The sequence below is a fragment of the Pomacea canaliculata genome, linkage group LG4 (genome assembly GCF_003073045.1).
Source record: "Pomacea canaliculata isolate SZHN2017 linkage group LG4, ASM307304v1, whole genome shotgun sequence".
Classification (NCBI taxonomy): Eukaryota; Metazoa; Mollusca; class Gastropoda; order Architaenioglossa; family Ampullariidae; genus Pomacea; species Pomacea canaliculata.
The window spans coordinates 12738284-12762609 of NC_037593.1; the positions used below are offsets into that span (position 1 = coordinate 12738284).

The window sequence follows — 24326 nt, forward strand, 5'->3', positions numbered from 1 at the left end:
CACGCACACATTGAATAAAATCCTTTCTTTGATCCGTTTTTGCAGTGTTTTTGTTTTTGTTTTTTTTTTTCTTGCTCGAACAATTTGATGTGATTCTATTGTGTTCCACCAGAACCTTTTTAGGTGACGAAGCTGTGGTCTTTCGTGAGAACTTTTATTTCACCGGAAGTGCCCCCCAGTGAACTTTCATAATCATAGTAAAGATTTCCAGAGCCTTGTCAGTTAACGAGACGCCATTTGCTTTGTGCCTGATGCGACTCGGAAGACACAAGCTCAGAACAAATCAAAAGAAACAAGACTTCCTCCATCCTCCCCGCACACACACCTCCTCGCAAACAAACTGCCGTTCACAGTGCGACAAACAGGGGCGTTGGATCCGGTTACAAGTCAAAAGGCCGAGATCGCCGGGTGTGGTGACGTAGCAGGCAATCTCCCGATGAAATACGTTTTCACGCTACGTAATTAGTTTGTGGGTTTGACGTGCTCTGCAGTCTGTCACACATCCGGGCTACAGGCCACGCTGCAGCTCGCTAGAGCTCGTAAATGTTTTTGTATTAGGCACAGGACATCGTCAGCCCTGAAGACAGGGTCCCTGCTGGTGCAGGAGCTAGTCGGCATGCACGACACAGTGCGTGACCCCCTGACCTTTCTGGAGCACACCAGCGCCTCTGTCAAGGGTCAGCCAGACACGAGGAGATCAGAATGAATGGCGCAGTTACTGTCGTTGGGCAGAAAGTAAGTTCTTTGCAGTCAAGACTACCACTGAACATAACAATGCCATTCTAGGATACTATTTACTAGTGTCTATGATCCTAGTATTTTGGGTGTTTGTAGCGGGTGGGGTGGTTTGATGAGTAAGTTTGGTTTCTAAATATAACTAATATGTTTGATCCCCTTCCACACCCTCATCAGAACCTTCACCGTCAACATTTAAGAATAAAATTAGCATAATTCAAGTTGCAAAAAATAGATAAGAGAAGCCTACCAAACAAGAACTGCTTTGTCTCGGGAAAGCCCCGAGGAAGAAAGGGTGGTAAGAGATTATGAACAACCAGTCACACACCTCGATCAACCGCAAAATCAAAGCAAAGGTGAGACGCCCGAGCAGTCATTTCATTATTTCCACCATCGCTTACACTCCATCGCTTGTTGTCCTCTTTGACGAGTTTCCCTTGATCACAATTACTTCCCTTTTCCTTCCTCTTCACAATTTCCCAATCACTTTCCGTATCCCAAGTTTCCTACAGTACTTGTTCTCTCTCTTTCCTTCTTTCTTTTCTCTCTCTCTCTCTTGTGTTTTGGTAATTCCCTGGAAACACATCCCTGGTCTTGAACTAATTTATCAACAAAACGCTGTTTTACCGAATTTGATGGCAGTATTTTAAACCTCCGACTTCTCTCCAAACCTTTGCCGGCAGATGGGCGAGCAGCGTTCACTGTTTGAGCGGCACGTGCATCTCACGTGCAAGTTTCCGAGTAGCGCGTGCGCTCGAAAACTGCCTGCGCAGAGAACTGCGGGATCGGGTTAATATTGTCACCCAAGCAGAGCACCCTGCACGGCCTTTTTCTCTTCCTTTGTCTTTATTCCTGGGGCCTTACGGGAAGACCCTGAGTCTCTTGTTTTCGCCACGTTAAGATTTGATCAGTCCCACCCATCGCCCCCAGAATTTACGTTAATGTACATGGATCAGATCGCGGATTACTCGGCGAACTCATTAGACTTGCAGATGAAACACATCACATAGATCACAGAAGTTCATCGAATGCCTCATTTAAATGTTAAAGGAAGTTGGAGGTTATTCCGGAACAATTTATTTTTTGCGCCTCTTTAACATAAAGTTAAAACAGCTGTCAGACAAACTAACTGTACTTACGTGTGACTAAACTCGATATCAGCGGTGATTTATGGCAGGAAAGTGGATGGTCGCCATTATTCCTAACACAGCTTTGGAAATGCTGGTGCACTCATGTTTTGTTTTTGCATTGATTTCATTTCCCTTTTCGCCCAAGTATTAATTTGTTTGCAATGAGAGTCTCAGCTGGCTCGCAGCTGCAAAAATAAAAATAAAATAAAATAAAATATTTCATGGCCTCAGGTGCTCGTTGTGTTGATTGTTTATTGTCTTATGTAAGGTCTTGGACTTTAGTCAAGAAACAGAGGGTCATTCATACCCTCTGATTTGCAATTCCTATGCTTAGTGCTTAGAGCCCAAGCAAACCCTCTGTGGGCTTCAGAAAGGCAAGATTGAGACCTGCTAAATCCTCGTCTGATTCCATTTACAGAAACACTTCCGGTTCAAAGTGAATCCGGAGGTAACCTTCCTTCTGCACCATTCCTATGGCCCCAGATGTTTGCCCTGTTATGAATAATCTTCTTGCCTCTTGTTTCTTGCACACGTACGCCCACAAAAGGCTTGGCCATTGGTTCTTCTCAACAAACCTCGCCAAGCCCTCATCATGTGTAACATCTGCTCTGGCCTACTGTGTTTGTGGCAGCAAATGTTGCTAAGCTATAATTCGTAAACAATAAACTCACAATAGCAACCCGTGGCATCAAACTCTTGAAAAAAAAGTGAAAAAGCCGAGCGTTCCGTTCAAAATTATAAAAATTATATTTAAAATTATGCAATTATTTGTAATCAAAGAGCTCGATTATGTAAGTCTACTACAATGGAGCGGTTGCCACCATTCATCATGTCAGGAAGAAATCCAGTTAGCAGAACAAGTGACGTTTAGGTTGATTAGCGGCACGTAACATGGTCAAAGGGGAATAAATCATGCTTAATAACATTAAAAGCATTAACATTTTATTTTCGTTTAACGTACTGACGTTAATTGAGACTTCTGAAAAGGCAGCGATGCAGCAACATGTGTTCTTTTATTTGGGATCCATAATAGAAAAAAGGTTCAAAGAATACAAAAATAAAAACAAATCAAAATATGGCAGTTTGATGATTCTGAAAGGAAGTATTTATGTGTTCGTGGTTGAATATCGTTATTTGCAAGCAGTCTATATTCCCGTATCCTGCTAGATGACTAAATGATAACATATGAGGTGCAGTGTGCAATATATTTTGGAGGCACATTGCCGTTTTATACGTGGACATTACCTGTCAAACCTAATAACCACCAACTTACCTACAACGCACACGTGACCTCTCCTATGTACCCAAGAAGATGGTCATCACATAGATTATTAAATAAAATTAATTTATTAATTCAAAATTTCAAGACGAAGCCCTTGTTAACACACACTGCATTATTATCTACATTTATTAATACTTGCCTTCTTACATAATATCAAGTTCATGTCGGTCTCTATTAATAGATTATGATACTGCCATCCGTCAATTCATGTTTGTGCGTTCGTTTGTGTGTGTCTGAAGGCAGACAGGTTTTCGGTCTTTTGTGTCTTTCTTTCTTTCTTCATCTTTCTTTTCAAGAGAACGTTAAAGTCAACTTCGTCCAGGTGTTGGGGCAGACTGAGGCGCCAGTGGAGGTCACGTGACACTTTTAATTGGCGACGCCCAATCAGTAAGCATAATGGTCACGTGGCGCTCGCATGTCGGTCACGTGCCGCTGGAGGAATCGAACTGCTCTTGTCGCCAAAAGGAGTTGTTTTAATGAAAAGTGCTTTCCCGGGCCTCGCCAGGGACCGCTGGGCCACGGCCAGACCCCAGGACGCAAACGGTTCTCACGGAGCATTTAATGGGAGGAAGAGCTTAGCAGCGCACAGCGAATGGTTTGCACTTGATGAATGAATTTTTGAATCGGTTTGTCATTAGTCGAAGTTTTCATGTGCACCCTCCATCTGACAAGATCCGAACACGCTTAACGGTTCTGTCTTACACGGCGGGTGAGGTCACAGGCCGACGATGCAAAGCGTCAAGAGGGACGTCGAGGAGTGAAAGGGAAGTAACAGAGGCCTGCGTCGCTGTGACAGGGGAGATAACAAGCGTCATGTCACAGTGACGGGACAACGAATCGCGAAAGGACAGTTTCCTTAGCCTCGATCTGTTGTTGGCAGAGACAACACAGCAATGAAAGTCAACAAAACGGCGAGAGTACAAGCTTGATAGAACCCAGTGGTGCTAATCAGTAGCCTCATACCCACACCCGGACCACGAACTGCACTCAGCGGCCACGTCACCACCGTCACACTTCTCGCTGCCTGCTCGCTGCTATAAATTATTTCCCTTGAGTACAGACGCACGTTAAACGATGGGAAAGCACTGCAGGGTTAAAGATTTCTGAGATTAACTAAAATTCTGATTTTCAGTGAATTCAATTTATCCTTAAAAAAACTCCATCCATAGGAGTGCATATTTCGGAAGTTTTTTTCTTCCATAGAAAGAAGATAATTTTCATGGCTGCACGAAGAGCTCGGCCAAGTGTTTAGGTAATGACACTGTATACCATATAGATACCTGATCAAAGCTTCAGCATAGGCTTTTAGCGTATCTTAACAATGATGTTAGTATTTTACGTCTAAATGCTTTAACATGGCGACCCTCTGAAGTTTGATAATCAGCGATCAACGTCGATCTCAATTTCATTCTAGAAGGAATGGCGCTCCAAGAACCTTCCTGAAGATGGATTGTGGACAAGGTACATGGCCGTAGACGTTATGTGGGAAAAAGGCATCTGCTAGTTGATACTTGAAGGTGACTTGCTGAGCTCTCGTGTCAAAAAGACAAAAAAAAATATATTCTAGCAGTACACGAGCGGGTTGTTACTTCGCGAGAATAAATATAAAAAGTGACAGCATGGTTGATTTGACGGTAGCAAAATAAACATGTATGATAAATTTTTTGTTAAAAATAACATTACTTTGTAAGATAAAACTTTTGTTAAAAATAACATTACTTCACTTAAAGTAAACATAATATTAAATACATGTACACAATAAAAAAAAAATACAGGAACAAGAAGACGAAAATGAACAAAACAAAAATTAATTATTAGTAAAAGCATTACAGCGCAAGTAACTGTAAGGTGTGGGCAAATTAAGGAACGGAACTCCTGTCACCTAGATCACCACGAAACCAGTTCGTGAATAATTGGCTTGCAATTAAGAACGACCTTTTGAGTGCTTTAACCAGGTTGGGTTCATGAAGGATCGTCCAATGAAAAGACCCGCGCATGAGTAATGCCGTCCATTGCCGACAGAGGATGGCTTACACATCCCAGGTCATTGATGGACTCGCATCTCGATTTCCCACAATACAAAGATGGAGCTGAAATAAGTAGATAAATAAAGTTATTTGCGTTTTGGGGTATAGAAGGAACTGAAGCACGCTCCCGCGAGCTAGTCCGTCTCGTGCAGATCACAGATGTCTGATAGAAACACTCGGCAGCCGCCGTCAGCAATCTCTAGCTTCGGGGAACCTCGTAAATCTTGTACATGGACGGTCATGTCGGGCAGTGCCACTGACTCAGAGAGTGAACCGTTACTATTCTTTAAATAACGTATACTGCTCTTTCTTTTTCCACAATCTGAACTTCTCTTGTTGGTATTTTTTTCTGAACTCGATGTAAATGTTGAAATAGAAGATACTTAACCAGATTTAATTAAATCCTGAGGAAAGAACTTAAAGTGACATTATTAACAACGATTTTTAATATTGTTTAACAACATCCTCACTCCCCCAAAAAACAACAACAAAACAGAAACGACAACAATTTTTTTTTTTACGACGACGTCATTGACAAAGAACTGTAAAATAACGTCATTAACAAAATGTAAATGACGTCATGAAACTATGACGCGGATACTGCTAGTACCGATGTGCTGGGAAGCGTCCTTTCAGTGTCCACAATGGCTCCGGGTTTTCCAGCTCACCCTTGTATTTCTAACCAGAAGAGCTCTCGCAGCCATGGTTCAGCTTCCACAGAGAAACTTCTTGAACAGTCCAGCTAGGCGAAGGGAGAAGATGTCACTCGGTGTGTACTCACCATGCACGTGCGGTCCTCGAGCAAGTCCCCCTTTTGCTCTCACAGGGAGGAGGAGTGAGCAGGCATCACGGTGCTGCCTCAGCAGGCAGGGCAGGAGAGTAAATGGTCTGGCAGCACAAAGAGCGTTGTTCCTCTCCAGTCTGGGCCGGCGCGTGCCAGGGTTCGCCCGCGCACGCGACCTCAGCGCTGGCGCCTTTCTCTCCCAGGGCCTCCAGCGTCTGGTCACGTGCCTGACACGTGACCGGCGTGTGCGCGCGCATCTGCCGTCCCACGTGCGCCAAAACAAGGGAGGTAAAACAAAAACCGAGTTACGTACAGAATCTAGAACGGTGGTCATCATACTGCTTACACTCCTGTAACATTTCGCGATTGGGGTGAGGGGTGTGTGTGAGGGAGGATGGAGGAGGGGAGATATTTGTATAAACATATAAAGAAATGATATGTTAGGAAACCGTTTTTCGTACGCAAGCTGCTGAGTCGTTCGCCTTTCCCCAAAGATGTCATTCTGCCTCTGGGAGGCCAGCCACACACTCCAGTTCTAACGGATCTGGATGGATTGCTGTGAATGCAGCGACAATGCGTGCATGATAAGGGCGACTACAACAGGGTGCCGTGAGAGACAACCCAGTGCCTTGCATCTGACGTCACGTGACTTGTAATCTGCCGACGACAAACAAGCTTGTGACTTTGAATGCACTTAATGAGGTGCACAGAACAATTCAAATGGCAGTTTAATGTGCGGTTTATATGTTGGACGGCGAACGAGAAAAAAGAAAGAGAGAGTGGGGCTGCAGATTCTATTATCAAGAGTTTGCATGTAAACTAAATCTAAAAGTTCGACATAACTCTTTCTGAAGCTTAGCATACAAGCAAGTGATCTCCCTTGATTCCCCGATTTCGTTTTCAGGTTAAAAACCAATTTAAAAATGGAAGCTTTCTTTGTTTTATTATCTCTTGTCAGCTGACAAGGCACTTTTGTTAACTTTGCTTATTAAATACTTTTCATCTGGTTTTAGCGATAGAATTAATCCCAGACTTCATTCTTCTCACCAAAAAAAAAACAAAACAAAACAAAAAAACACATTGTTTTTAAGGAATATATATTTATAGACATTCGATTTTTTTGGTAATCTTATTATTTCTTTTGTTCCAAATTTGTTCTGTTGCTAATTCTCTCCTTTTTCTGTCCAGCTTTCAGTTTTCTTTTGTCTTTTTTTAAATTTCTTTTGTCTGGCAAATTCTTTCCCTTTTCTCCTTTTCTGCTTTCTTCTTTCCCCTCCCCAACATATACCTCCCCGGTATACATTCAAATCAGAACCCCCGTGAAATAATCTATTGAGGCTATCTACATGCAGAGAATTCGTCTTAAATTTTCCCTCCTTTGTATTTAAATTGTCGTGGTAGAGGTTAACGCGGCGGATTTTTTTTTTTTTTTTTTTTTGGGGGGGGGGGGTTCTTTCCTCTTCCACTGCACGGCTGCATTCTGCGCTAAGAAGTAATTGTTCCAAAAAAAAAAAAAAAAAACATTAGGCATGCAGATGTTAGAGAAAGTTTTTTGTTTAATAACGAAAATGCTCAGGTACGATGTCTATCGCTGCTCACCTTTTCGAAAAGTCACACGCTAAGCGATTTTTAATTCCTTCTGAAGCCCTTGAACCATCTCATTAAGATGCTGAGCTTAATCCCCTCTTACCAAACTGCGCAATTTCATGGGAGATCGTAGAAAAAAATAGTATCTTTTCAAAAGAAAAACAAGGATAATGAAGAATGGGGAATTATGAATGGGGTGTAGAGAATTGTGCAGCCTATTTTTATGTGTGCTGCTGGGCTCTAACCTTCCCACTACAATTTAGTGTATGACTTACAGCTCTTCTTCGTTATTTAAAAACAAATCCTTATGCTTTAGAACATTCTAGATGCTAGATAGGCTTCATTTCACACAAGTGAAGCAAACAGTAAAAGAGAAGTAGTCGTGGTGTCGTCAGGTTGGCTCCACAGATTACGATAATGCAAGCACACAAGGAGACGCCATATCGTCTGGGAGAACATCGAGCTTAAGTAGCCTGAGGACACGCAATCAGTCGTTATGGGCCCACGTGCACAGCGCGTCGTAAGCGCGTAGCGGTCCGGTGAATGCGTCTGTTTTGTGAGCTGAAACTAAAGGATAGAATCTGATTGCTCACCTGCTGGATCAGTTTTAGTGATACTCTGCTAAAAGAAAATAATTTTTTTAAGGGAAGGGGATATTTTTAAAATAAATTTTAAGGACTGCATTTTATTTAAGTGTTTTAGCTCTTTGATTACAAAATTGAGGAGATAGAATGCAATTAGTTCATGCTCCTTGCTGGTTTCTATGAAATGACGAGTGGTAAGATGGAGGGGTAATGTTTTCAACAAGGTAATGGCGAATGGTACTAATCCTCCAAAGTTCAAGGCAAGCAATTCTACAGACATGACAAATCATACCCTGCGGTTAGAGGTGGAGAAAGGAATAGTTGATTACGGAGAAAGACCGAGGAAGAGAAGGATGATTCAAAAATGTCTTGGGACAAGTCAGTAGCAGTTAAGTCTTGTTGTCATTCCATTGCAACCTTTTTTTGGACTTTGTCAAATGCAGTTGACAAGTCTAACAAAGCAAGAAATGACACTTTTTCATCGTTATCACTAAGGAGCGAATCGTTTACGACCTTAAGAAGTACAGATTCAGTACCTGGACCTTTCCTATAAACCGTCTCGAACGGATTAAGATGTTTTTGCTCCACATGTACACTGAGTTTCGAAAGAACAATCTTTTCCAGAACTTTGGACAGAACGGACACAATTATATCCCCTACATGTCGCCAACCTAAGGGTGGGTCACAGTTTCCGGAAAACCCAATTCACTCTAGCTTTGCATCAACAAACCAAACTACATAAATCCATCACAGCAGCAAATCAACCAGCGAAATAAGAGCACCTTCCCCCTCACCATCATATCTCCCATCTTCCATCCTCCCCCTCCCACGCGCGCTCAGAGCTGTCGGCGTTATTGTCGGGCGAAGATAGTTACTTGTCACCTCATACCTGAAATCAACAGCCGCGATATTAATTTGAAAAGCGATCGCGCTGCTTGGCCTGTCACCTCCTTCTGAGCCCAGCAACGCGCGTGACACAGCGCGTGACACGGCGCGTGGCACCCCAAACCTAGCTGGAAGCGTCGCTCGTCGTCCCACGCCGGTGACAGCTTCCAGGCCGAGCCGAGCCCGCTAGGTGGCGTCACGCAGTGGCTGGCTGGGCGAGTCGGTGCGGGCGAGCCGACTGAGCGCGAGAGACGCTTCGCGACTGGGTGGACGGATGTCAAAACTGACAAAATGTCTACAATCGTCAAGACCTCATCGCGTCAGTTCTGTGGGTCGCAGCTGAAGGTGTGGCTGGCTTGCCTGCTGGCTGGCCCTGTCAGCTCCCTGAGTGGCTTGCGACCGAAGGATTTATGATGCCACAAAAGCGGCGTTCGCTGCATCAGGTGTACCGTGACATATGCGTCTACATCCTTGACATGTAGGGGTCAGGGCTGATTTCGCAGTGGCTTGTTTTTCTGGGTGGCTCTAACCTTCCTGTGGAAACAATGTGATGGCAACTGGATTGTGGTTTGATGCTTCACTGGTAGATATTGTCCTCGTAGCACCCACGGGGTCAGATTTTCACAGTGTAATGATGATTTCTTCTTTCTGCAATTATTATTTGTTTGTTTGTTCAGTTTTTGCATTTATATCGAGGTCATGCTAGCCACTGCATTTTTTCTATTTAGAACGAATGCTTGAAAGCATGCCAAGACAATCACCATGCATCTGGAGTACAATAGTCGGGGTAGGCTGGCGATCGTGACGTGTAATGCTTGTCTCGTTGCACCCGGTTTTCATGTCACTGATTTATGCTGTCTCTCCGCTGTCCTATATCTAAATATTAAACATAAACATATGTTTTTCGAAGTTGCCACAAGGTGGGTCCTGGTATTTCTAAAATTAAAAAAAATTAGTGACGATGACGATTGAAGCAAAATTCTTGGTTATTTAGAGTTACATTGCAAAACAACAACAACAACAACAAAAAAAAACAACCAAAAAAACAAAAACAAAAACAACAACAAACAAACAAAAGCCCAAAAACTGGCTGTTAGTATGAAAGGTGCTGAGAGTGGACGACATCTCGATGACCTTTAGAAAACAAACGTCATCTAAACCCTTATTCTGTTGCAAAAGGGGGGCACTAATTAAGTTAGTCCAAACCTTCAGGAATATTTGTTGGTGTTGTTATTACCATAACCCAACTTTAGATGCATGGAACTGTACAGATTACTTCCGCTTAATACCTATATGACTTAAGACAGGTAATTAAACTGCGACGAATTTTAACAGTGACCTTTGTACTTACGGAAAAGAAGTAGGGAAAATGAAAAAAATTCGTTCCACCTCAGACCCATCCCCCCAGCTTTCCTACCCAACCCGCGTAACACGTGCTGTGTGAGAGTGGGTGTAGACATGAGGCTGCACCCCTATTACACTAACTGTAATCGTGCCAAAGGCGTTCGCAGTCGCCATTGTAAGCCCTCGATATCGATCAGCCATCCCTTTCTCTCTACCTCCGAAACGACCTCGCACCCCTTCGCCTTCCACACCTGACTTCGCACCCGGATTCATGACACCCGCTTTTGTCCCGCCCTCCCGTCTCGGCGACGGCGCACACCTGCCTTGCTCCCTGACGTCAGTACCATCAAGTCGGGCCGCCATGTTGTGCCGGCACGCGCCTGCGCGAGGTGTCCACGTGCCAAGAGAGCCTGTCAATGGCGCGGCGCGTGCCACACGGCGTGACACTCCAGCGTCCCGCGCGCTAACGGGATTACCCGCCCCTCCACGAACAAAAGCGCGGAGTTAACTGCCCCTGACCGCCACCTCATAGCGCACGGCTAAACACCTGCATCAGGGGTGGAACAGTCGCGGGAGCCAGCGAGCCTGACGTGTGATGCTTGTCCCGTTACACGCGGTTCTCATGTCCCCAGGTTCCCGTCTGCTGGCTTCTGTCTTGTATCTTAATGGATCAAAAACATCAGCACTTAATATATTTTTTTTTTCTCCTCGCGAAACTACTTGAACCAAACTGATTAGAAGCTGTGATAAACGAACGGTAGCTGACTATGAAAAAAAGAATTTTGATGGGAAGGCTACATTATCAGAAACAACATCACTGTCCAGAACATTTGTCAAGAAGATAAAAGAAAAGTCACTGGTACATCAAAAATGACCATAGGATGTCGTTTATATACTTCACGATCAGGAAATTAACGAAGAAATAGTTTTGAGTTTAAATCTTCCCGTTGAGAAACCAGTGACTTTTGTCCTGGCTTCGGTTCTGTTATAGCTACGAAACATACATCGGATAGAGAAGAAAGAAGAGAGAGAGAGATAATGAGAGGAGAGAAAGATTTGTGATTTTACTTCGAGCCGACAACTATCACGGCAAAGCAGCCACAGGTGCTAAAAGCATATTTTTAAAAAAATGGTACGACCGAGTCGGTATTAGAACCCGCAACATCCGAACTTTACTTACGTGCTCAGTAACAACAACGGATGCGTCGTCCAGTCCTGAGCGGACACACTTACAGATCACTCAGTCGCTATGGAGACACTTCCCAGCACCTGACTGATTACATATGCATTGATGAAACTATTCTTATCTTGTTATGCTTTATTTTAGGAAGTTGATAGTAATTATATATGTCTTGCTTTGCTGACCAATATTCTCAGCTTCTTGCTTTTTGTGGCAGTTATAGCAATTGTTCTGGTTATTAGTCAACAGCTGGCGATGAATAAACACATTCTAAAATACATGAACCTCTGTTGCTGTTCCATCGATCGTAAAAGATCATGAATCTTTAAACAAGTATTAGAGAGAAGAGATGCATTGTGCGATCTTTTTGACTGTTTTTATTTTTTATCCAAATGTTGCATCTTTTAAAATGATATTATCAGGAATCATTGAAAGGTTCATTACATTGAAGTGACAAGCAAAAAAATGTTTATCATTTCCTGGTGGTGAAGTTCAAGCACTGCGAAAATTTATTATAAGAAAATATACGGCTTACGAAGTGCCTAAAAACGATACTTCGTAAATTATGATAACAGTGTGGAATAGAGATAGGAAAGGGAGGTGTCACTTAGCTTAACTTTTGTCAATGAATGAATGTTTGATCTCTCCTGTGTAGAAGGACATCATAGCTGCCCACGTTTTTAAATGTTGAATATGTGAAGACATACTTTACCGCATCAATATTTTATATCCAACGGTTTTTCATTTGCTGTTTGTCTCAAGGTGGGAAAAGCAAGCTTTCTTATTTAACCAGACACATTCAGATATTTGAAAGATATATAAACTTTTGAGAAATATTTAAAGACAAACATCGTATCCGCTTAAGACGACCTTTGCTTTAAAAGCGCATGTAAATATGCGGTTTGGGGTTCGTGCCCTTTTCAGGGTTGTGGTAATCGACCGTGTCTTTTCAGAAGGATGTCGTGGAAATCTTTATCATGCACTCTATAAATAGGTGTGAAAACAAATACACACAAGCACGCACGCATTACAATACAAAGATCACACCAGGACGATAAAAAAAGGACATCAGTTAGATAAAGTTGATTTAAGACATGAGAAATGTGTTTAAAAAAGTTAGTCTATCCAGCCCATTCCCCGCTTCTACGGTCATCACTCACCCAGTGTATCCACCTCCCCAGTGGGCGATCTAGCCCCTCTACCACCCCACCCGTGCAGTCGCTAAACAGTTGGTCATTGCGCGCGCTCATTGCCTTAATGACTTTATAATTAAGGCTCGCATTGTTCTTGCAGACCCGGGCGAGTGTTGACAACTACCTCGTCTATTTCCTACAGAAAAAAAAAAAAGGCGCGCCAGGCGATAGTCCGTACCCGTTAAGACCGCTAAATGTTGGCGAGGACTTAATTATGTTTGGGGAAATGGAACTTTCTTCCACCGATTCTCACGGTCCGAAACGACAAGGGGCAGTCACTCTACACCGACACCTCCCTTCATCCAGAAGTCGGATTCTGACGTCACCGCATCTCGTTCACACTTAGTTTGTAGTCCCCCCACCCCTGTCTTTCTCCCTCCCCCTCCTCTCTTCTTCTCTGATTCCTTTATCCCAGCCCCCACCTCTCTCCGCGTCTTTAATCAGCCTCTCTTCCCCCGTGTCGTCTGCTTGTGAGAGACGCGCCGCCTTCTTGTTCCCACACGCGAGGGCAAAGGCGAGCAACCAGGGGCAGACAGCTCCTCCGTAAGGGACATAACCGTTCTTCACTACTGTCAATCGATGAACGCGCTTGACCTCGGCGCGAGCGCACAGCCTGCGGGGTGGAGGGCGACTTGGAAGGAGGGAGGGGGAGAGTAGACGAGATGAACGCTGGTCAGCAGGCTGGGATGCTGGTGGCCGAGCTCTTCCTGATGTCAAGTTCTTGCAGGCCCCCCGACTGTCCAGCTGGAGGCGGTGGGAGGGTCCGATGCCAAAGGATGACCAGCGATGAGGTTACTTCTGTCGCTGGGGCTTTGTAATGATGACACCCAGTCGTGTCCCACAGTTCTGCCTTTTTTTTTTTTTGCTGACGTGACAGAACAGAAGGTGCTAAGCCTACGGTTGGACGGAGCTCATTCCAGGTTCATCATTGCCAACGGCCTGCGGACATCCTCGCTGCCTCTTAGTATCTATGACTCTTCTTAACTCAAAGCCATTAACCATCCTCTCCCCAACACAGGTTCACTTTTGAGGATATCCAGATGACTTGTGGCATGTAGTTAAAAATAATTAAATGAATAAACAGATTTGAAGCGAGAGATACGTGAGTCAGGAAGAGAGAAGGAAAATGGCAAATGACAATAATTAATGACGATTGATTCATAATTAATTATATAACAAAAGAATGTGCTATTTTATGCACTAATTTACACATGCTTGTCTGGTTTTCTTTCGCTGTTTTGTATAGTTTTTAATCTCTCAGAAATAAAGACCAAGAGATGAAGGATGCACACTTCTCTCTCTATCTCTCCATCTGCACGAATTGTCATATATGTCTATTTGTGTCTGACAGATTAGCGCAAAAAACGTAGATAGTTGATCGAAATACATCTCGCAGAAAGAGGCAAGTGTTATCTACATGCTTGAAACAAATTATTGAAAAATTGAGCATAACTTTAAAAAAAATTTTTAATATTTCCTCCCGCGCAAAACTCTTTTACATCCATCATGACAGTTACCTCTTCCGCGTACTATAGCTCCTCAAAACTGTTGACTATTATTGTTAAAATATTCCTGTATCAGTAGTTTCCCATGTCAGTCGAAAATCGGGCGTCCCGCTTTCCCAGTGGAGATCCTCACTTAAATAGAAGAACGTGAAATAAAAAAAAAAATAATAATAAAGAAAAACATATTGAGTTGTTAAAGAATAAAAATGACAAGGAAAAGAGAAAAAATACTTTTATCAAAAAATTTTAAAAGGACTTAGAAAAGTAAGGAAAATATTCGGAACCTTTTACATTCAGGGGTGGTAACTACACAACACGAGAGAAAAGAGAGAGCGAGAGCGAGAACACCTGTCCACCCGAAGCCAGGCTGTCAATGATAGTTGTAGCCAATGAGAGGCGGCGTCGGAATGCCACGTGACTCGTGTCTAGCCCGCAGCGGCGGTGCTGAATGGTGGCGCACGGCCAACGGGCGGTCTGCGACTCCTCCGGACGCCGAGCGAAGGGAGCGGGAGGGTGGGGAGCAAATTGTGACGGTGGGGACGGGGGGGAGCGCGTGCGCGACGCGCGTGTTTTATTTGGCGGCGCGCGTGAGAGCGGCCGTCACTTCGGCACGAGCGTCGTTCAGGAAGCACATGCATCCGGCGCTCGCACACCCCCTGACCAGTGCTCTGCCCCCGTGTATGTAGACGTCGGTGCCTCTTCTTCTCCCTCGGCAGCCAATTCTATCTTCTTGCATTTTTACTTCTTGAAGGCGTCGGCAGGGCTACAACCTCCCCCCGGCCTCTTTCCCACCACCAGCGCCGTCGCCACCACCACACCCCTCGACTCCTAAAACAGCGCACGTGCGTGGCTAGCGACGACGACAACAACAACACGTGGAGGCTGATGTCGGTGTCTGTGGCTGCACATCTCCCTGCTGCCGCAACATTTTGCAGCACGTGCAGTTCCTTCTATAGGCACGTGTAATTGCTTGCGAAGGTTAAAGTAAGGAACTTCCGGCTATTCACGTGAATGACTTAATTTTTTTTTTTTTTTTTAAAGCGACGCCTTGAAAAACAAACAACATAAGCAAATACTAGGCTGACTACGTGTTTGAATTCGTTTTGAATAAAACGAAAACGTGTCTGTAAGTAAATTTTCCGAGGCACTTCAGAAAAAGGTGGACACTTTCTGCAGTTAGGCCGCAGGCTGTGGGTTTGTCGTCCGTGCGGGACAGTCGGCGAGTTTTGTTTGTTGTGAGAGTGCGCGGAACTTGTGGAGAATGAAGCGAAGTCTCAGCGACAGCGACTCGGACTGCGATGTATTCGACGAGAGGCTGAAATCAGGGTGAGTCTCGAACTTTCCATATTTGTATTTCTGTCTCGCGAAATGGACGGGCGCATGCAACGATGCATTTGTGTGCTTGTGTTCTCGTGCACTTGCATGCGTGTAAGTGAGAGTGTGAGAGAGAGAGCGCATACCCGAAGCTTTGTTTTTAAGTGAGACATCTTTTTCTTTATTAATTTATTGGGTTGTTGAACTTTTATTTTGTTCAAGTATTTTAGCATCTATCCCATTGTCGTCGTGTACTCAAATATAGAGTTCTGATAGTCTCTAAGAGCAGAGTTAACAAGTTTTATAAGTTTTTTTTCTTCACTACAACAGATTATAGTTCATCTGTATTGATCACATTTGTGTAAAACATCAACAGTCAGACAGGAAATATATTCAGATGTTTATCCATCCGTTCTCCACTATCATCACGATTTTAACGATTAAATAAAATAATAATACTAACAATTTCTACACCAAAGCTTTAAAATGGAATGTTAAATGTTGACACGAAAAATTAATCCGACTTAAGGGGCAGGAGGAACGTTCAGCGTTTGTTTTAATGAAAGAATATATGCATTCATGATAAGCGAATAAACACGATGTTCAATTTCTGTGAAAGTTAATAATTTGAAAATATAGTTATAAATGTAAATGAACAATGTGTGTGTGCAACGAATGATAGCAAGAAGTCATTAGTTGTGGAAGGTTAGTGTTATTATACTTTTTTTGTGTGTCTGCAGGTCGCCGTCCCAAAGCTGTCAGATAACAGACAGGAAGAAGAGACGCGGGGTAAGATGTCTTTTCCAAGCGTTACACATGACTGAGCACCAACAGTAAATAAAGAAATAGCAGAACGATCAGTATAAATACCTATATTGTTTAATTGTCACTGAGGTATCAACAGTTAGTTATCAAAAATAGCTTCTTAGAGCACCATGTTCTCCCTTTAACCTTGGAATAGTTAGTTCCTCCAACTTTTAATCCCGACCAGTTAACTGACCTTTTAACTCTGACCCGTTCATATCGTTTCGACAGATTATCGAGAAGCGTCGCCGCGACAGGATCAACTCCAGCCTCTCAGAGCTCAGAAGACTGGTTCCTTCTGCCTTCGAGAAGCAGGTACGATTAGTGCCACAAGTTCCACCATTCTCTCTCTCCTTCTCTGTTTCTCTTCTTCGTTCCTCATTCTACATCGTCTTATTTGCTACTAAACATTGAGCTGCTTAGTGAACTAAACATTTATATATTTACAATTTTTGCGGTTCCTGAGTATATTCGCAACAGCAAAGGAAAAGAAAGGGGAAACAAATAAGTAACTCTCATGACCAGCTGGCTCGTTTCATCTTCAGCAACCGCAGGACATGGCCGATAAAAGAGTGGTCTCCAAGGGGCATCGCCGATAGTGACATCCGGCTTCCAGGTCCCTTGGCAGACACTGTCCTTTTGATAACACCAATACGGCCAGGATGAAGTCATAAACTGCACAACATGGAAAAAGTCTGGGATTTCCGAGGGCATGGAATAGTGGAGGGGTAAGGAGGGGAAAGGTTAGGTTACAGCAGGAACCAGTTCGGACACGGAAAGGAATCGTGTAGCGAGGCTGACAAGGGCAATCGCAACAGATGTATGTGTCGAGGGATCAAGCGCGGGACCCGAGTGAGGGAATGTTGGGATAAGCCCAGCTATGAACAGAAAGGGGTTTGGAGGAGGACATGAGCTATGAGGGACGTGGGCAGAACGCGGCGGAATCAAGTCGGATCGAGTCGGGCGCAAAAATAATAATAAAAAATGTGGCGGCGAGAGTCACGTCCACCTTATTTGTCGCCGGCTAACACAGCCAACACGGCTTTGGAGTCAACACGCCGTGCACCCCCACCCAACTGGCTCCCTCACCACAGCATGCTAAATAGTTTTTGAATAGGAAGCTAGAAATAATTGAGACTTGCTAATCATTAGCTCACTGTCACTGAAATCATATCCGCCGGATTACCCTCACCATTCGATTCGCTTTGTGTTTGCAGGGGTCAGCAAAGCTGGAGAAAGCAGAGATCCTACAAATGACAGTTGACCATCTGAAATTGCTTCATCAGAAAGGTGAGAGCTGGATTCATTTTGTGTAAATACATATTTCCTTATAAGAGACATTTAAATGGTCGGAGACACGTCAGTTCACGGGGATGGGTGAATCTGAGTAGTATGTCACAATGAAACTTATCTGAGGTTAGAAGTAAACTATTTCATTTCTTCAGGAGAATAGAAACGATCCAGACTGTTTCCCGAAGGACACCAGATATAATCTCCTTTAAGCGTTACTGCATTTCATAGGATCAGCGCCAGGCTGGAGCGGCTGATCGAATCCAACTAGTTGTATTTAAACATTCATAGCAAACAATCGCCGGCAACCTGTACTTTGCGGGCGGCCGTTTCGACAAGGGGAGAAAACCCCCCAGCATTATCTGCCCTTTGTAAAGTGTCTTATTGGCGGCAACTATGAACCCTTGTCACTCGGAGTGTGTCCTGCACCACTCTGCGGAGGCCATGCAGTGTGCAGGAAGGTCATGGGAAAAACAAACTGGGACACGCAACCGACACACGTTGACGACAGCCGCCGTAGAGAACAGAAAGGAGAAGGGGAAACATGTGGCCGGGATGCACGTGAAAACATCAGGAATACTAACTCCTTTTTGAGTGTAGATCACATTTCGAGCACGAGTAAACATTCAAACATTTGGGGTTTAAAGTAGGAAGCGAGACAATGGCTAGTCCATGACTTAAAAGGAAAACGGACAATGTCGCTGATGGAAAACTTGTACAGCTGAAGCAGGTATCATCGTGCTTGTTATCTTCTCTGACACCAACATGTCACTGTTTTTTTTTTTTTTTTTTTAATCGGACAGTAACCTTTTTTTTCATCGCATCGAACTTGGCCATTGTCCCATCCACACGTTAGACTCCATGAGGAAACATTCCGACGCCATAGTCTTAACCATTCCGCTATTGAGTGCCATTGGACTGCATTTACTTATCCAGTACTGATATATTTCTTTAAAGACAGTTTAGTTTGAAATTTGTTTTCTTTGCCATTTTTTTTTTTCTTGTACGTTGGATATGAATACTAAAGGGATACTTTCTTGTTGACTGACAGGAATCACAGGCTACAACTGCGATCCACACGCCGTTGCCATGGATTACCGCTACGTTGGCTTCCGGGAATGTGCAGCGGAAGTTGCGCGCTATCCTGGTGGCCGTGGAGGGCTTGGACCTGCAAGACCCCTTACGCATGCGCCTTCTGAGCCACCTTCAGTGCTACTCGGCGCAGCGCGAGGCCGCCGCCAAAGCCACCCTGCAGCCTGTGCCTCCCGCCTGGCCCCCGGCTCCGCCCGCCATGCATCCAGTGCCCGTGCCCTCCTTCAACGCGCAGTACGGCGCCATGGTGCCCACGGGCGGGCAGGCCTCCAGCACGCAGGGCACAGACGCCCACTCCGTCATGACATCGCACGCGGCGTCGTCGTCCTCGGCCTCCTCCGTGCTGAACGTTTTCAGCGACTCGCGCCACATGGCGGGCGACGCCAGCGGCGGCCTGGGTTCCCTGACCGCACACCACGCCCGCGGTGGACCAGCCGTAGCCATGACGACAACCTCCTCGGCAGCCGCCTCGCAGCCGCAGGCCATGTCACCGCCGCTGATCCACTCCCTGCCGCAGTTCCACGCTTCGCAGTTTCCGCCGCAGAGCATCATGCCTTCCGCGTCGCACGCGCCCTACTCACACGCTCACTCCGCGCATGCGCAGAGCGCCGGCCTTCATCCTTCCGCTAGCGTCAAGCCGTACCGACCATGGGGCGGGGAGCTGGCCTACTGACTAGCCGACTAGTCTGACGGAGGCAATGTGATTTCTGTCGCCAACAGGAAGATTGGGGACTTGAAGTTTGCATAATGATCTCCAGCGCTTTCGTTGCGTGGTTTGTTCGCGAACATTCGAACGCAAACCTGCATGATGGCGGTGATCTTATTACAGGTGAAAATATGAACATCAAACTGTGGAAATAATTGTGTAACCCGTTTAGTCAACCGCGTGAACCCCGACAGACAACGTAGGGAAAACAATTATCGCGTGAGCATCGTGTTCTTTCTTCGCACCAATTTTTTTTTAAACATGGACTGCAGTCGCAGACGGACAGACCTTGTCTGTAAGAGTTTGCAAATCCTTTTACTTTTCTCTTCGCATTGGTCTGGTCATCATAGACGATTGTCCTGACAAAGAAGGGGGGGGGGGGGAAAAAATCCCCATAAGGACAACCACAGGTTGCAAAAGAAAATATTTTCTTCCGTGACTTTCTCACTGAATCGTTACTCCCGTTCTAAACGCGATTGTCAAGCGATTTGCTGACCAAACATTGTACAAAGGTCGTTTAAACGTTGTGGCAAAGCCGTTAAACTGTTGAAGTGACGTAACGTTATGTAAGTGCCTGAGTTAGGTGCCTTTACTACGCACGCATTGTGCTTCCCCTCATAGTGGCTTAACAGGTTCATCGTTACCAGTTGTTTAATTAGTGCCTGATATTTAAGTCTTTTTTAATTGATGATGTTTCCCAACCATTCCTCGAATCAACGAATATCGGATTTTTGATAACTCGATGTACCAGTGAACTTTAATAAGCTGTTCGTCAAAATGGTAACATAATCTCAGCAGCTAATTGTTTGGTTACATTTTTTATTAAAAAGATGGCATTAACCCTACAAACTGTGGTGTTGCTATGGCAAATAAGTGGCTCTCACCACGATGTATTTTGAAAAGTAACAATGCCTTCTTGTTACCGGACAGATTTTGTGAAATTTATGTCTTGATGTTATATCATCAGTGAAGTCTCTCTCTGAAACACAATTTTATATCAGGAGGTTGTGGCTGAGTAGGTGTTTAGTATAGCCACCTAACCACTTTGTCACATCTTCTGTGTAATGAATGATGCAGAAAAATAATGAGGATTTTTTTCCTTTATGAATACTTGGGTCTAGTCTGTGAGTTGATACTGGAGTGCAATCATTTCTTAGTTTATTGTTTAAAAAGCAATTATTTTGATTTACAGCAATGCAAGGCTGTGTACATTTTTTCAGTTTACTGTGACTTATAAAACACATGAAATCAGTATATACAATATTATTATGCAATATTTTTAATCCATGTTATACAATCATATTCATGATATGCAATAAATCTTCATTTATATATTAATACAAATATTGTTCATCGAATCGGAACAAATTTTTTTCCTTCCTTTCATTCATTTTTTTGTAAAGTATTAAATTACACGGTATGTGTCATTTAATTGTGCAGTAAATGACGCTCTTCAGAAAACACCGACAACAGTTCTGAAAGATCTTTTCAGACAGAAAAAGGCTGCTTGAATGAATAGCACCTTACATGAAAGGATGAGCAGAAACAGTTTTAGTGCTCTGTGTTTATTGATACATTAACTGATTGATAAACAAGCATTTTCGGAAATCCAAGGTTAAAAATAAAACACCTATGCTCTAGTTCATCAAAAAAATAAACTAAGTGTTAAACAGGTATGAAGTCATTATTATAGCAAGTGTAAATTAATTGCTGAAGGAAGTACAAACAATTTATCCCATGCATTTGTTACACTGAAAACAAAAATAATCTCAGGATTAACCTATGGAAAGACCTTCATCAGGTCTAGTGTACTCTAAAGCATGAGAGTAGCATGCTAACAGTACACAAAAGTGTACAGTTCAGATTAGGACATAGACGTTTTCATCACTTGTAATCCAGGCTGGGCTGGAGGTCACTCAGTAGGAACCCTGAATTCATGATAATACCAGTGAATTGCTAACTTTCGAGGACATCTTTAGATGTTGGTCAGAAGAATTTTCACTGTTATTGTAGTTTTAATAGTACACTTAAGCTTTTTTTTCCAGTGCTGAATACTGAATATACTTAAATGCAGATATTTAACCTAAAAATGAGCCATCATCTTTCCACAAGCTGCACTGCATGTGACAATCTCAGCTGTACCTATAAAAAAAATAAACACTATTCATTTACAAATGATAAAACCCCATTGTGCAAGATGCTTAACGAAAAAACCCAAAAAAACCCAAGAGTCTATTTGCTGTTTCTTTTTAGTTGACCATTTATACATATCACGCATTTTACATTCAAAGACCTGATACGTGGTAGATATGTCTTTTTATAAGCATTGTGTCTTCTATGCACAATATTTTGACCATTATTGCTATCAATTTTATGAAATATTTTGTTGGAACACTTTAACAATATGCAACGAATGTTACCTTTTTCTCATAAGCCTTGAAATTTTATTTGTATAAATGACAAAATAACTTGGATCTTTCTTGCATGTTTGTGTATGTGTGTGTATGCATAGATATTTATCTAAAAACATGAAGCTACAAATGGACACTGAAGGTAGAAACGCTTGATTTTGCTGTTTCTGGTGACTTTGTCCTAAAAATTGCATAAATACATGTGCTCGTTCATGCGCTCACACATACACACTGTGATAATACACAGATATACCTTTTTCAATGTGTTTATTTTTATATATCACTGTAAATATATTGCAGGACCACAACGTGCTGCTGCATAAAAACACAAAAAAATATTATTTGGCTTGTTGAATTCTATCATTGTATTAGATATTCTTCAGTCACATATTAATGAGGGTTTTTTTTTTGTGTTTCCTCAATTACTCAGACATGGCAAACAATCTTACTACTGGAAAAAAAAATCATACATGCATGAAATTACACTCATAACAAATAGCAGACCATGAATAAAGCTAACAATCTCTACAAAATCAGATGTATAAATGAACATCTATTGATTTTACATTATGGAAAATCTATTCTCTCTCATACATGCATGTGTATATATACACACACACATTGTCTAATTCAAAGTTGTATTCAGATGGCAATATCAGATACTCAAATGGATAAGATAATGGTTCATAGTGGTTGGTTTAGTCTGTTACTCCTCGAGGAGCATAGGGCCACAACAACACCTCGCCACTGTACTTAGGTGGTTTCGATGTCCTTTTGTTTCTTTTCATGGTTCATAGTGGACTGACAGCCAATCATCTTCAGTTTCACAATGTCCAGCACAGTCCTCTCTGAACTAATTGCTGCTGATCTGAAAATCGATTAAACAAAAGTATATAAGTATACCTTATGATCATCATTAGTAATGCATTTTATAATACTGATCTATGTCTAAATTATCTCTACTATGAAAATACACTCTGTGAGATACCCGTAGTTGCTGACATGGTGTACAACTCCAACTGCCAAGAAAATACAAAGACTCTTTCTACACAATCAGGACACATTCAAGTAAGGATGAAGGAAAAATAAACTCAACATAAAACTTAAATCAATGAATAATTATTTTGCTGTTACCAGAAATAGTCATTCTTATTTACTATAAAGATTATTGGAATAAGCTGTAAATCCATTGAATTTGCTGACTTTCTTAACCAAATATAACTTGTGCACTATCAATGCAGATGTTTTTTATTAAACATGATAGATGCAGAGAAGCTTATTTATAAAACTTAATGACAACAATTTTGTAATGACTGCTGTTGTTAAACTGATAATAATTTTGATAGTTATTTGCATTATATCAGACAATATTATTACATAAAAACCTATTATTCATCCAAATGTTTGTGGTGTGCAGTCAAGTGAACAATTACAACCTCAGCCCACAATCAACATGTTTTCTAAAGGTTTTGCTCGAAACAGCTGATAACCAAGTGTAAAGTACTTTTATGGCAAGTCCAGACACAAAAAAATATATATTATGGTGCAACTGACCTTGCAGCACAAAAGTACTTAATTTGTCACCAACTGTTTCCTAACTTTTATTCTCAAGGCTTACTGTTAATGTTGTGGCTGGCGGCGAAGGCCTATAAGAGTGCCGTCTGCTTCCAGAAGAGTTATATGCTTGTTGGATCCAAGGAAGCTTGAGGACATTTCCAGATCATTCACTTGCACCTTAACCTTTGTGCCTCGATGGTAACGCCTGAAGGAAAGCAATAAATTGGTGAGAGTGCTTTGAGAATAACTACACCCTCACAAGTATACCACCATACAATAAGATGGGAACAACTCTAGGAATGCTCACAACACAATGATATAAGTTGTTATGGACGACATGGCATGCAACCGTGAATCAGAAAAAGATAAACTTAACCCTAACCCAATTTCTAAAGTTGTGATAATATATGATCTGTAGCATATATTACTTCTAGACTTACTCTGCGTTTAACTTGGGACGTGGACACACGCAATGAAATTTTCCACCGATATCGATGTAAAGGTCATCGCCCACAACCTCAATAACTGTTCCAGCCACCGTCCTCCCTGCAATGTCACCAAGCTGCATCAGCTTGCTGTGACGTAGCATAGCAGCAAATGTTGTGTGTTCTGTTTTAACAATGTCATCTTCGTTATCGACATTTGCCTCTATACTCTGGCTGCGAGCTTTCTCCAGAACCCTCGCAAACCCAGCCAACGCTGTTTCTCCTGTACTTTTTGGGGCATTCTTATTGCTTAGCGAAGGCTCAGAACTTTCGGATGCATATTCTTGATTAGTATTATTTAACCTTTGACCAACAGAGAGATGCCGTGACTCTTTAGGAGCTAAACTTTTGTAAACGAAGACACAGTTTCTAGCAGCACATCGTACCCACAAGGGCGCAGCCATGTTTTTTCTTTCCAAACGACCAATGAA

At 42.8% G+C, this 24326-nt stretch overlaps 2 protein-coding genes across 2 annotated transcripts; one reads left to right on the forward strand and one right to left on the reverse strand.

The window, feature by feature from the left end:
• The first annotated feature begins 14214 nt into the window (after positions 1-14214).
• LOC112562885 (hairy/enhancer-of-split related with YRPW motif protein 1-like) lies at positions 14215-21658 on the forward strand. The gene is given in 6 exon segments (XM_025236468.1): positions 14215-15562; positions 16291-16339; positions 16586-16669; positions 17572-17644; positions 18696-18787; positions 18789-21658. Coding segments are annotated over 6 exon segments (984 nt in total). The 5' UTR covers positions 14215-15497; the 3' UTR covers positions 19410-21658.
• A 445-nt stretch (positions 21659-22103) lies between these two features.
• On the reverse strand, positions 22104-24310 carry LOC112562886 (28S ribosomal protein S28, mitochondrial-like). The gene is made up of 3 exons (XM_025236470.1): positions 23851-24310; positions 23472-23615; positions 22104-22721 (listed from the first exon to the last, which is right to left on the reverse strand). Exons 1-2 carry the CDS (start codon positions 24297-24299, stop codon positions 23474-23476), a joined length of 591 nt encoding a protein of 196 aa, XP_025092255.1. The 5' UTR covers positions 24300-24310; the 3' UTR covers positions 22104-22721; positions 23472-23473.
• Between the last annotated feature and the right edge of the window lie 16 nt (positions 24311-24326).